At 46.0% G+C, this 13,942-nt stretch overlaps 1 protein-coding gene across 1 annotated transcript in view; it reads left to right on the forward strand.

Annotated features, from left to right (window-relative positions):
* The first annotated feature begins 885 nt into the window (after positions 1-885).
* The window catches only part of suclg2 (succinate-CoA ligase GDP-forming subunit beta), a 33,964-nt gene continuing 20,907 nt past the window's right edge, over positions 886-13,942 (forward strand). The window contains exons 1-4 of the mRNA XM_086118099.1: positions 886-999; positions 6,761-6,902; positions 12,686-12,785; positions 13,461-13,551. Coding sequence (XP_085974225.1) covers positions 916-999; positions 6,761-6,902; positions 12,686-12,785; positions 13,461-13,551 — 417 coding nt within the window. The 5' untranslated portion in view covers positions 886-915. The remainder of the gene's footprint in view (positions 1,000-6,760; positions 6,903-12,685; positions 12,786-13,460; positions 13,552-13,942) is intronic.

Raw genomic sequence — 13,942 nt, forward strand, 5'->3', positions numbered from 1 at the left:
ACGCCTTGAAATGATGCCAATTGCAAGCCATTAACACAGGCAGGCATTTGAAGTTTACCAGGCAAACTTTTGGCGCGTTATAAATATATTACCCTCCTGTGTATATCATTTTATGATAGACTCTTGCCCTCCCTGAGTTTGAAGCTAAATGTTACAAATATAATTGATGCTTGTGATAAAAGAGCACCTTTAAAACTGTCAAGTCAATTTTGTAATTCAACTTTGGGTCAATAGAGTCAGATTTATAAAAAAAATATGTATATATATACTCGCACTGAACATTCGGCAAGCCTCCTCGCTGCCCATCTTCAAAACCCTCCTCAAAACTCACTTGTATTCTTTGGCATTCGACTCAGCATGATTTAGATTTGTTCTTGGTTTTACTGTTTGGTGCTTTCTACCGCCTTTATTACCGATTTGTCTTACTGTTTATTGTGCATGTTAAATTGCTCCATGTACAGCACTTTGCATGCAGCGATGGCTGTTTGAAAGTGCTCTATAAATACTGTTGCCTTGACTTGATATTTTTTTTCAGTCAGGGTTCGGTGAATGTGCATATTAACTGGTTGGGTTCGATACCTCAAAAAAGGTTCAGAACCACTGCACTGGAGTCTCGTCTCGTGACTAGACACAGCAAGATATGTGATAATGTGCACTGTGGGTGGGGGAGAAGAGTGAATCGATTCGAATTTTCCTTAAAACATCACAGAAATGTAATTAAATTTGAATACATGAAAAGCTGAAGATCCGAACCAGCTTGACCTTTATTCAAACACATAAGAGAGTTCATCAAAAAAAACACGCCCAAGTTCAATTTGCCACCTTTGCTGAGTGTACTTTTCTCGGAGCCCCGCCCCCCGAGTGTCCTTTGACCCGGAAATGAAAACGTCATCGTACTCGCATTTCCGTGCCAACATGGCGGCATCCATGGCAGCGCAGGTTGCATCGAGAGGACTCGGCGTCGCCGCGTCACAGCACCTACTCCTGAACAGGCTCAAGGTATCGTTCTTTGCTTCCGCCTCGAAATGCAACCGCGCGATCTCAAGTCACGTTCGATGAACGTCCGTTCCACGCTTGTACTCTGTTGCTAGGCGGCTAGCGTGTCAGCGCGTCTCACAAACGCGAACGCGAGGGATGCCAGCTGAAGTCGACCGTGGCACTCGGTTGGTGACATCACATCTCGACTCGGTTGCCCCGCGTGAATTGCAACTGTGCGTGGCGTGCGTGACAGCAGTTACGCGAGCCTCGGTGAAGAGAAATGGCTGGTGGTCATAAACGACAACTGCCTCACGAGGATCAATATCGCGACCCTTGTTTTTGGCTATGCGGGCGCGTCTTTCATCACTTCGGTGACCTTGTCATCTTTTCGCGATGAATTCAGCGGAACCGTTCGTCTGTAAGTTTTAGACAGAGAACAGCCTCGAGTCCCCAAAGCACCGCCGTTTCGATAAGGCTTTGGTGTAAAGGTCAAACTTTGCACTTTGACCAATTGTTGACTGATTTTGGTACTTTGAACGCCGCGTTTGTTCTAAATAATGAGATTTTTCCGTTACAAAAAGCATACGTTCTTGAGCAAACCGCCACCGCAAGAGGGAAAAGTCGTTGCGAACGAAGGACCGCATTAAAAACACCTTTCAGAGTACCTTAACCCCTTCCACGCACCTTCAATGCTGTCCAATATTTCAACTTATTGCTGTACACTTAAACCATGATAAAAACTATTAAAAGGCATGGTAAATGTATTTGATTGCAAAAAAAAAATGAAACAACCCCCCCCCCCCCCAAAAAAACCCTCCAATCAAATAATATTTTGAAAATACGGCAGGCATTGTAGTGTCTGTGTTAATGTTGTCGCGATAAAAGAAAAAGAAACACTGAGTCCATCCAAAATGATGTCGTGAATAATGTTCTTGAGATGTAGATTCGATTTGTGTTTTTCTGGGCTAATGTTTTGTCATCTCGCTATTGTATTTGATGACGACCCAGAAGGCTATGATTGAGTATTTTTATTGTCCGTTATCAATGCCAATAGTTGTTTTTGGTTGCAGGGGTGGGGGGGGGGGGGGTTCTTCCTTACTACTATGAAATAAAACCGTATCATGACCAATTGTGCCCCGATGAAAAATCAATCTGACATGACAGATAACAGAATTCAAATGATATTTGATCAAAAGCAATGTCTACAGTACAATGTAACATTTGCCAGCAAATCACGCCAAATATTTGAAAATAGGCTTCTGTCACACAGTGGTCCATTGCCCCCACCCACACCATTACTGTAAGCCAAAGGTGTTCCCTTGGTGCAGTGGTTCTGCACCAAAGCAGTTCAGAGACCCGTTTTGTTCATCCTGCCGACATTGCGGAACATGATCTCATCATTGAGCCGATAGAATTTCGAATCGGTTCAGGGCTGCTTTACCTCTGCTTAAATCATTGGCTCCATCTTCAGAAACTCATAATCTGTGTTATGTCCTCGATTTTATTCAATAGTAGAATTCAAACGTCTTATATGAAAAAGAAACGCCAGGGAATGTGTGTAATGTTTGGAAGCATCGCACAAATTTTTTTGCCTTCCCATGTGCTGTTTTGTGTCCTTGCCCGTTCGAAACGCAAGTCACACGCAAACCGGAGAAAGATGGCATCTGTCTGCAAAAGCCCCGTAAGTAGTACGGATGAGCGGCGGCGGGAGCCGTGGAGCGTGGCCCCCTGGATTTAGATCAAATCGATTGGCGTGCCGGCGGCCTCGCTCTAATCTCCGGCAGACAGGCTTAAGGATGGGGAAAACCTGACTGCCGTGTCTCCGCAGGTACTCAAGTAATTAGCGTGCTTAATAAGCTCCGATCTACCCGTGTCGTCTTATTCAAAGGTGTCATACTTGAGAAAAGATAACGGGACGACTTAGGCAAAGCCGCCGTAAGACTGCAAAACTGCTGCTGTGTCAATAAAGTATGAAAACGGCTCACGTATAAAATCGGTCCATCCGTGCGGCATCAGCACTCTGATCTCTCGGCCGTTAGGCGTAGGGGAAAGCCCGTCTTGTTTGCGTCGGGCGGCCACACCTTTTCACGCCACTCCGTTTGAGAGGCGCAACGTTGGGACGGCCAGACCTTCTGGACCTGGTCTTGGTGTCCCAAATCCGACTCGAGTGCAAGTGCTTGTGCTCTAGTGAAAGTACGTGACGACCAACCTCGAGGGACATGACTATTCTGTACGTGATCACGGCCCTTCGTCGTAAACCTTTCCAGTAAAATGGCCGCCAACTACCTTGTATAAGACCATATGAACATTTCTAGATGTAAAAACAGGCATTGATGACGTAAAGGTGTTCATTTTCAGCGAAATCGCCAAATGGAAAATGAATGAGGTGAATTCTTTCAATGTGAACGTTACAGGGGTGGAAACGTTGTAAAAGGGCTACGTTGAAAGGAGCTTCGACTGTATATGACTTTCCGGATCGCCTTTCTTTTCCATGGCCCGAGCAGCAGACATAATAATGCAGAACGATGCGTAGTAGCGCTGCCATCGCGAGATGTATTGCTCAAAAACGACAGTGTCTGCCTGACAAATTGTTTTCCTCTGATAAAGGCAAGTAAGGTCTCCTTGACTCGAATCGAATGCGCCGTGACTTTCATAGAATGTCTTCGGGAACCCCCCCGAGGCGACTGCTCTCGAATGCAAAGCGCGCATCAGGATTTTTCAAAAGGTGCTGTATGTCTCATTGTTTGATTTGGAGAAGGGTGACAAAATTGTCGAATGCTCCGGCCGTGGCGTAATTTTGCGTACCGCACCCCGGTTCACCTTTGCATCGACGGCAGGAAGTTGCGTGACATCGACCGATTTTGTGTATGTGTGTGTGTGTGTACGTGTGACACAAACACACCTTTTCCTTACTCTGACAGCCAATGGTGTGAGCGCACGCATCCCTTTCCCAGTTTTCCAACCGTGCGACATTTCCTCCCGCTCATGTAAATAATTGAAAAGCCCTAAGCACCTCACTAGTTACAGAAATGCCAATTAACTTGGGGAAAGCGGTATTCAAATCAACTTACAGCTAACTTTGTCCCTTGCGGGCAGGAAATGTAAATGTGTTCTGGAGCTGAGACAGAAGGAGAAGCTGCCTGTTGTTTGAAGTTCCTGCAGGAGCTGTTGCAGGGGGGGGGGGGGGGGGGGGGGGGCTCTCCGCCCCTCCGCGTAAAATATTCAGGACCCGGTCTCATTGAGACACCTTTGTTGCCCGTGTTTCCCTACCAATCATTCAGGGCTGGGGAAATGTGTCCGAGTCATTAAATTGGAGTCCTCGAGAGTAGGTAAGCCCCAAAACATGTTAGCAAAGAAAACAACTCGGCACCTCTCTATCTGCTTTGCTTTATGACAGGCTGTAAAAGGAGAAGATAAATCACGCAGCCTAACTCACCGCAAAGGTAGTGATGCGCCGTACACGCTGCAGATGATACGTTTTGCTTACGCTGGAGATTTTGGACTCGACGCTTGATGACTTCGTGGTATCTGCCTCAGTGGTAAAAATGGCTGCAACGTGTCTGACAATGGAGCCGGGCGAGCGTCCACCTGCCGGCACCGTGTTTCCCCAGCCACTCCAAGCCAAACAGAAAAACATGTGCATCCACGTGGGACGGTCGCCCATTGGCTCTGCCCGTGCGCCGATGTACTGCGTATGCATGCGCTGTGTCTGGCTGGCTCTCTCGCGACAGTCTCTCTCGCTCTCTGTCACTCTTTCCATCTCGCTCTCTTTCGATCTCTCTCTAGCTATCTAGCGAGCTCTCTTTCTCTGCCACTCTCTATTTCTCTCCGTGTCTCTTTCTAGATAGGTGCTTTTCAAATCTTTCTCCATTGCCGTTTATAGCGAAACTAATCAAGGCACCGACCTGAAAATATGCATTGCGATTGATGTCGAACGCATAAACTTGGTGAACTGTCGGCCCTGCCGGCTTGCAGGATTGAAACACTGCTGTAATTGCTCACCAGCCAGAGAAATGCCAAAGTATGAAGTCATTACACTTGGTATCTATCTTGCTATTCACTCGTCCTCTGTCCTGCGCGGCACGGTCAAGGTGCAGCCGCTCCGTCTCTCTTTGCGCAGCTCTAATGGTGACAAAACGAGAGGCTTTGCTACTCATGAAAGAGATTTTTGCCATCTGTCCACACCTTGTTAACAAGCAGACGGTCAGTGTACATATTCTGTACCACCGAATCATTTATGCTGCGCTTATTTGGACATGCGCATGCCTTCACAGAGCGATCCAGCTATCGTTTGAGAACTGATCTCTTAGTTCATTTCTTACGGACCGCTGAACCTCTCCGGGTCAGAGAAAACATTCTGCCCATTGGTTTTACATCGTAATGCAATATTTGCCTTCACGAGGTTTGACAAACCGGGGGCAGCTGATCACAGTAGACCTGCAGGGTCCAGTAAGGTACTGTCGCACCTCCGCGCGCCTTACGGACACTGGCCTGACCGGGCCATTTTACCTTTCTCAAGATGCACCCAAAATTGGGTCGCCGAACATTGACGGTCGTCAGAAATGGCCCACGAGGTACATTTCCGATTTCGGATGGACGAAACGGGATGTTGTTACGACGCGGGCAAAAAAAATGCCTACCGGCATACGCTTGTTAGCCTCGCGAGCTCTGGCTCGTCCAATCGCCGACTCCGATGGGATCTCGGCTGTCTTCATTTGTTTATTTGCAAACATTTCTTCAATTTGAAGAAGGTGGTTTGAAAGGTTGAGTTTGCGGTGATTTGGGCATGCGCGGTGGCCTATCTGCGCCGCTTCTGCACTGCTGCCTATTTGATGTGGCCAGAAACGCGGCATTGTGAATTCATTTGGCCGTGTGCGTCCATCACTAGGATCATTCAAAGGCAAGCGGAATATTCAAAATGGCCACCATCTGATATACTGGAGTGCTTTGTTAGTGTTTGAGGGGATGTGGATTATTGCACCGTGATCGGTCAGTCAACGTCGGTTGACCGAGTCGCCACGCAAGTGTCCGCGCGTATGCCCGACGACATCATTAATTCACCGCAAAGGGAAAAAAACGGAAGCAAAGGAGGAATATCCACACATTTGTCCGAGTGCGTCGATTGAGAGCCCTTCTCTCAGTGGCCCTCGAGTGCTATTGGGCAACACACTCAAACGAGGAAATGACCCACTTGACCGGCACCGGTGACAATGGAGATGAAACGTCTTTTTCTCAAGTGACTTGTTTTTCCGAATGCGATTATCCAACAACAAATTTGTGGCCTGGGAAAATGATTGAGTGGCCGGTAACGCGGGGCAACCACGAGCCACAGTGGCCGGTGAGCAAAAAAAAAAAAAAACTCCCAAAAAACATTCATTCGTCTTCAATAAACAAAGTCAAATTGAAAAAACCCCCACTTTTAACTCATTCACTCCCAAAGACGTTTTTTAACGTCTTTTCATACTTGGTCCAGAATTGGCTGGTAATGAATGAGTTAACCAGTGAGCACAGCCGTTTTTGTCAATTCCCAACTACCAAAACTCCCCAACTCAAAACGACCACCCCCCCCCCCCATTCCTATGCATCCCTACGCATTCAACGGTTATTCTTGAACACTTTTTTTTGTTTGTTTGAGAGGATGTACGGGAGGCTGTGCGATTGTCAGTTGGCTGAAGACCTTTGCCGACACAGCGGAGTGGAAATGTTCCCATTCGATACAGCAGATTTGTGACAGCAGTTTGGATTCTTTTAACCGCAGTAGGCTTTTCTTCCTCACCTTCAGTGCAACTGGCTAAATCCCAAAAGATGGCTGAATCTTCAGGAGTACCAGAGCAAAAAGTTGATGCAAGAGTATGGCGTGGCCGTCCAACGCTTCTTCGTAGCCGACACGGCCTCGGAGGCCTTCGAGGCTGCAAAGAGACTCGGTGAGTAGTACAAACACATACGCACTGACGTGCTGTGTGGGGGCAGTGGTTCCCAACCTTTTTTTTTTGTTTGTTTTTGGTCTCACGGGCCACTTGAGACAAGTTCATGCGGTTCATGGACCGGCAACCTTTTTTAAATTGCTTTGAGAGTGCCAGTATGAAAGCACGGCTACTGACCAAAAAGACATTCAGCGAGCAATTCAACATTTGATTAGCATAGACTTGTTTTATTTCCTTTCAAACAAGGTTTTTCGCCTGCAGAAGAAATGTAGGGTAAAATAAAATAACACTGTGGAGACACGAGCGGTGGTTGCTCTCTGCCGGCGATTGCCGGCTCGTTGTTAGCGACTGACCTGCTATTCTCTTCTTGCATTTTTCACGCTTTCCACTTGATCACTCGGACGCTACTTGTTCAAATGAGTCAACGGGTTTCTTGTCTCGCCTCGTTTTTGAACATAGCACGCACAACAGCTTCCTCCTCCGCGACGCGACGCGAGGGGAGGACCTTCTCTTGTCCCAACCGCTTCATCTTCGGCTGCCCAGAAGCCGCGCCGATAAAATTGGACGTTTGCTCAATTTGTCAACTGCTTCTTTCATCGATTGGCCGATTCTGGTTCTATTTTCAAACAAGCCAATGTTAGAAGGGGCACTCCGATTGGCTGGAGAGTCACGCACATTTGCGGCACATCTGATGGAGTACTTTTGCTCGCAGCCCGCTGTCTCCGTCTCGGTGCGTCGCAAATGGGCCGTGGCCCCAACTGGTGTCGGACACCAATCAAAGCGATACCGGCTTTCGATTGCCACCTCGCCTGCTCTCTCTTCACGGACGCACAATTTACATTTGTGAAAGCAGGTTGATCGCGACATTGTCAAGTGGTAACTGGAAAGCGTGACTGAGTGTCTCATTGCTCTTCGACAAATGCCTCAAAATCTGGTCATTCACCCCCAACGTGGGCTTTCCCGAGCACGATGATCACTGATCATCAAGAATGTGGTGGAAAATCTTCCTGGTGTCTAGTCCGACCTATTCACCCCATGCAGCGCTGCCAAGACACGTGAACTGTTGCGATTCATCGGAGATAAAGTTTCATCTCAATGAATCATGTCTTCCAAATCTCTTGCTTAATGCACCGCAGCTTGTTGTTTGGAGCTTGCTGATTGTGCCTTCTTGGTTTTCTTATCATGGCACTCAAGCAAATGCGTTGCTTTTGAACACCCTCTCATGCTCACTTTTTCACACATCGCGTGGCTTTTGTTCGGCGTTTCCTTCTTCATGGTTTAGTGTAACCCTTGGCTTTGCAATTTGGATCTTTAGCCCCGCCCGAGTCATTTTATTCCAGCAGTTGACAAATAGAATTGATTTATATCGAACACAACCAAAAGCACATTTGTGCGCACTCGCTCATATTTTGCATCTGCCAGCTTCGCTGTTCTCTCTGCCCACTCACCAACTTACCCAACACATATATCGCCAGCTTCAGCTGTTTGTTTTTTTTATTGGATTTTTTTGTTTGTTTGGTTGCCCCCCCCCCCCCCCCCCCCCCAGTGCCCTCTCCAGCTGCAATTCTCTGCATCCAAGATTGTGGTTTGCAAGTGTGATGCCACCCTAACCACGGCCTGGCTTCAGATATTCGTTCAATGCACTTTTTTGTATGTATGTATTTTGCCGTTGATTTCTTGGTCGGAGTAACATACAAACAAAATGTGAAATACTTGACTCCAATTGACTTCCATGGCATTTCTTCGGGTTCATCGAGGGGGCAGTAACATTTTTGGCAGATGGCTGACTCAAACCATATCGGCTCATTGTTTTAATTCTAATGGACCCATACTGGGAGACGTGTGCAAGGAGCTGTCAGGAAGTCCAAGCTTTTGGAGTGCATACCCCATAGGGACTAAAAAAAAAAACAAAAAACACAGTTTTAGCCTTCCGTCTGTTAAAAGTTAATTGCCCAGAGCCATGACTACAATACACATCACCTCGAAAGAGTTTGCACTTTTTCACTCTCCAATTTTGCTGCTGTAAATCTCATGCAGTGCACTTTGTTTTATCACTTGCCGGGCAGATGCATCCATTGCGCATATCTTGATGATTTTTTTTTTTCTTTTCCCCTTCCTTGATTAATCTCTGAGTTCTGCCCCGCATGCACTTTTGGATCCTTAATTACTCTCCAATGTGAGTTTTGATAGAAGGGATCACCATTCCGATGAAAGCCCGCCTCGCCGATGGCCATCATCCAAAGTGTGTTCTGAAAACACGTTTCGCGGTTCTCCTTTCTCCGCTGTCACTGGTTTCTGCGTGTGCTTGAATTTAGCTCCGCAGTCATTTCAAGTGGCTCTTTGCACCGATTTGCAATCAGTAAAATTCCGCTCCGATGCGTACAAGTAAGCCTTAAAGTTACACCACAAACGTTCTACTTAAGCTATGTTCGCGCATGCTAGCAATAATAAAGCCATTGCTATATAGCTGCTAAAATGGATTCTGCTGCTAATCGAACTCCCTTTTTATCAATCTGCACGGTGAGCATGTTACCGTCTTTGATAAAAAAAATATAAAAAAAACGGTGGGGAGGGTGCAATTGTCACTGTTCGGATTCTGCTCCGATCTCCGAAATGTATGCAGTTTCTGAGGATGTGGGATATGCCACGCCATCAGGTTTTCAAAGTATCGATCCATCACTTTTTGCGGCAACTCAAAGGAATGGCGCCAATTCATCCAGTGTACGCCCAACCTAAGCCAAATAGAAGCGTATAGATATAAGAAGGCGATCAAGTATGGTGAAAGTGAGGCATACGGCTGACCGGACCTCCGCGTCAGTCCATAAATCCTCCTTTGTTGTTCCCAGCGTCCCCATTGAAGTGCCTTTTTTTCCAATTACTTTCTTCTTTTCCTTTCAGAAAAGAAGGCGGCGTCTCTGCTGAAAAGCGCTGACGGTAGCATTTAGTACGGAGGAGACTTGGCTTAACCGCAGCCCTTTGGCGAGCATCTTTGTCACATGTGCTGAAGGATAAGACGATCGCGTGTGTGCGAGCGCGCGCCTGCCTTTGTGTATGACTGTGAAGAAGATGGACACTGTTGTGTCCTCTTCTTGATGGTCTACAAGCGGGAGTCATTTTTAGGGAATACACAGCCATTGTTGCCATTGGGTTAAGATGCCTCGACTTGGCCTCTTCATTTCTGTCCGTTTTCAGTGGACGCGCGAGTGGTCGGGGCAGAGTGTCGCGTATTAAAGGCCTCGGTTGAATTCATGGCATGTATTTCTAAATTGCTCTAACAGCTGAAAATAGGCTTTGCAGGGTAAAGCCGCCTTTTGTAAGCAGCTTAGTGTTTCCACCTCCTCATTACGCGCACACCCTAACCTATTCACGTCAAGGGTGAGACATGGAATTACTTTAGACACGCATCCTCCTCCATGCACTTATCGTGATTCTAATGTGCAAGTCAAATGGAGACGATGGCTTGTTTCCATGGTACCTCGCGCGCATGGAAGTAACACAACAATCCATGTATGTATTCGATTTGACTGAAGTCCGGGAAACGTTTTATGTTGAGAAACCCAATTCTTCCTTAGGTGGTAATCACACCACAACTACTTCTGAGAAAAGACACTATTTCATCTTACTTTGAGCTCTTTTTGCAAAGTGGCAGTTTTTGTTCACGGATTTAGCCATCAATGAGTCCTCTCAACCCCGTTTGTGTACGGGTGCACCTTTTTATCCCCCCCCCCCCCCCCCTACCCAACCTCTCAGCTCCAGACTGTGAAGACTGGCTCTCACTAATACAGTGATAGTTTAATCCTTGCCATTCTGTCAAAGACTATTTTCCCTGGTGGTGCTTCTCTCTCTCATTCTCAGTCTCTCTCTCTCTCTCTCTCTCTCTCTCTCTCTCTCTCTCTCTCTCGCTCTCTCTCTCTCTCGCTCTCTCTCTCTAGCTCAGGGGTGTCAAACATACAGCCCGCGGGCCGGAACCGGCCCTCAATGAGATAAAAGACACGGAATGAATGTTTAATAAGGTGCAATTCGTAGAGCATCCGCTAGGGGCACACTGTTTTGATCAGAGAAGAAGACAATAGCAGTCTCAGTCTGTCACCGAGACAGGCCCAACACAGCGGACCTATCAAGGACATGTGAATTCTTTATTCTTTACACATTTAATAGCACTCTTCTTAGTTTGTTAGGTGTAGGCAGGGATTAAATTTAGATTTAATATGATTAAAAATGGCTTCCTCTCGTCGTTTCTGTAACAGGTTTTGTTTTACAGGGTGAGGTTGTCAGTGGTTATGTCAGTGGTTATCCCAACAGCGATTTACGCCTGTGAGACATGGATGAAGACAGCCAACATTACCAACAAGTTAGATGTCTTTCATCGGCGTTGCCTGAGATCCATCCTGAGGATCTCATGGAGAGACCACATCACCAACGAGGAGGTGATGAAGAGGGCAGGAGTGGCTGAACTGTCAGACATTGTCTCTGAAAGGAGAAGGAAAATGATCGGCCACGTACTCCGGCTGCCAAGAGAGAGACCGGCAAGTGTGGCCATGGACTGGATGCCAGAGGGTGGAAAGAGGAAGAGAGGTAGGCCAAAGAAGACGTGGAGACAGACTGCCAAAGAAGACCTCAGTGAGATGGGTGTCAGCTGGCATGGAGCAAGAAGGGTCGCCAGTGACCGGAACAAATGGAGGAGGCTCGTCGCCCAATGTTCCAAATAGGAGCGGGCGGAACTAACTAACTAACTAACTAACTATGATTAAAAATTATTTTCTTTATAAATCTCGTTAAATCTTAAAATGCATTCCTATATTTTTCAATGCCAATTACTTGTTAAGGTTTTGTGCCTTTGTACACTCAATGGGATCAGTGGCAATGCATATATGTGAATGATAAAAGAAAAATCTAAGGTGCTTCATGAAATGTTTTGTAAAAGATATGTTAATTAAATTTCAACATTTACCTAATGTTCTTGTGCTTCTTTAGACCAAAACAAAGGAAAGACATATTATTTTGGTTATTTATAGCAGAATATGGTATAATTTTAATGGTCCGGCCCACTTGACATCGACCGAGGCCGTATGTGGCCCACAATGTGAAATGAGTTTGACACCCCTGCTCTAGCTCCTCCTGCGGGAAATGTGTGTTTTAGGCCCCCGTGAGTTCCTGTGTTGTGTCTTCGTGTTCTCCTTCCTTTGCTGACATAGGATGAGCTTGTTCCTTGCCTCGGGGGTCAAGGTGTTCATCCATCTGTCCACTCATTTCCCAACCTGACGAGAGCCTATTGTCGGTGGCTGAACTTGGCCACTGAGATCATAATAACCTTGCCTGGAGCCATCTTTCATCGAGAGCACCGACTCCATTTAAACGGGGCTATTCCAGGATGAATGCTGAAGCGTCACGGCGAATTTTCAGCGCTGAAATATGAGAGCACGGTCGAGGCGTTCTTTATTTTTCCATTGCATACATTTGAGAAGGATAACTTGATCAATATACAAAAGTGCATTTTTTACATCGCATGCTCTGTGCGCAGTAGCAAGACCGATTGATGTACGGAGTAAAAGCATCGATCGTCGTCCTTGTCCCTGAAGTAAATATGTTGCGCCTTACTTAGACTTGGCATATCTTGCCCAATGGTACACACGCCGTTTTTCTCCCCTTCCCTCGAGCCGATGAGCAGCACACTTAAGCGGGACATAATGGTGCGAAACCGTGATTGGTCTATTTATATATTTGATGTTATTGTTTTGTGCCATCCGTGTTGTGTTTTCCATCGCTTTCTATCTTCCTTTCAGATGCCAAAGAGATTGTGTTGAAAGCTCAGATTCTGGCTGGTGGAAGAGGCAAGGGTGTATTTGACAGTGGCCTCAAAGGTGGAGTGCATCTAACCAAGGAGTGAGTGGGCCTTTGGTTGCTGTAAAAAAAGAGCCAGATGCATACCATCGTCAAGATTACTTGAAATGAAAGTAATGCCATTCAAATTTTCTTTTGTAAATTTTTTTTTTTGTCTTTTCCTCTCATCTTCTGCAGCGACAGACAAATTTAGTTTCGCCGCATGACAGATTGACACGACTATTTCCCTCTGTTAGGGCTTTGTGCCGTCACCAAGTTTGATTTTTGCATGCAAATTTCATTGCCTGAAATCTTATAAGTATTCTGCATAGTTTTCAATGCTGCTCTTTGTAGTATTATTAGTATATACAGTATATATATATTTTTTACTGTTTTGGTTATTATCTAACCGATTAAATACTAGGCAATATTCATTACTGCTGTGACAACTGAATTGCCCTCGCGCGATTCATAAAGTTTCTGTCTATATGTACATCTAAATGCACGAAAAAATGATGCGCACTTTGCAATCGCCACTGTGAATGAAATGAATACTTAGCTTTCCTTTTGTTAATCACGATTGCTTCTTTGGTATTCATTTCTACATCTGGCTCTCCGGAAGTGAGCTTCATTGACGGTACCGCATCGAGCCGCTCTTGTTTCCGTCACACCGGACTCCCCTCGAGTCCTTTGTATTGCCTCCAATATGCAGCAACATCGTTTCATCTTCTGCCGTAGCCCCGCAGTTGTTGGTGAGCTGGCCCATAAGATGCTGGGTTTCCGTCTGACAACCAAGCAGACGCCTAAAGATGGAGTCAAAGTGAAAACGGTAAGTTTTTATCCGGGGGTGGGGATTGCTTGATTGAGTTTTATTTATTTATCCCCAGCCCATATTTAATTTGAAGGTACAGTGGTGGATTGACACGCCAGTTCCTTCCATGAGCGCACCCGTAACTGAACACACTCGTATTTCGAATCATATTTCCAAATTGAAGAAAAGGAAATACTTCAGCCCCCCCCCTAAAAAAGGCAATTTATATATATACAGTATATATATATATTTTATTTTTTTTGGTCACGTGTTTATAATAATGGGACTCTATAATGTTCTGTTACGTGGGGGAAAAAAAAACGTTCCCTGAAAACGAATGGAATGCGAAGAATTAAACAGTTTGGGCATCATGATTTAAATCAGATGTGTGCATGCAATGGCCCGCGGG

The sequence above is a fragment of the Hippocampus guttulatus genome, chromosome 8 (genome assembly GCF_054856545.1).
Source record: "Hippocampus guttulatus isolate MCC_2025c chromosome 8, RoL_Hgut_1.0, whole genome shotgun sequence".
Lineage (NCBI taxonomy): Eukaryota > Metazoa > Chordata > Actinopteri > Syngnathiformes > Syngnathidae > Hippocampus > Hippocampus guttulatus.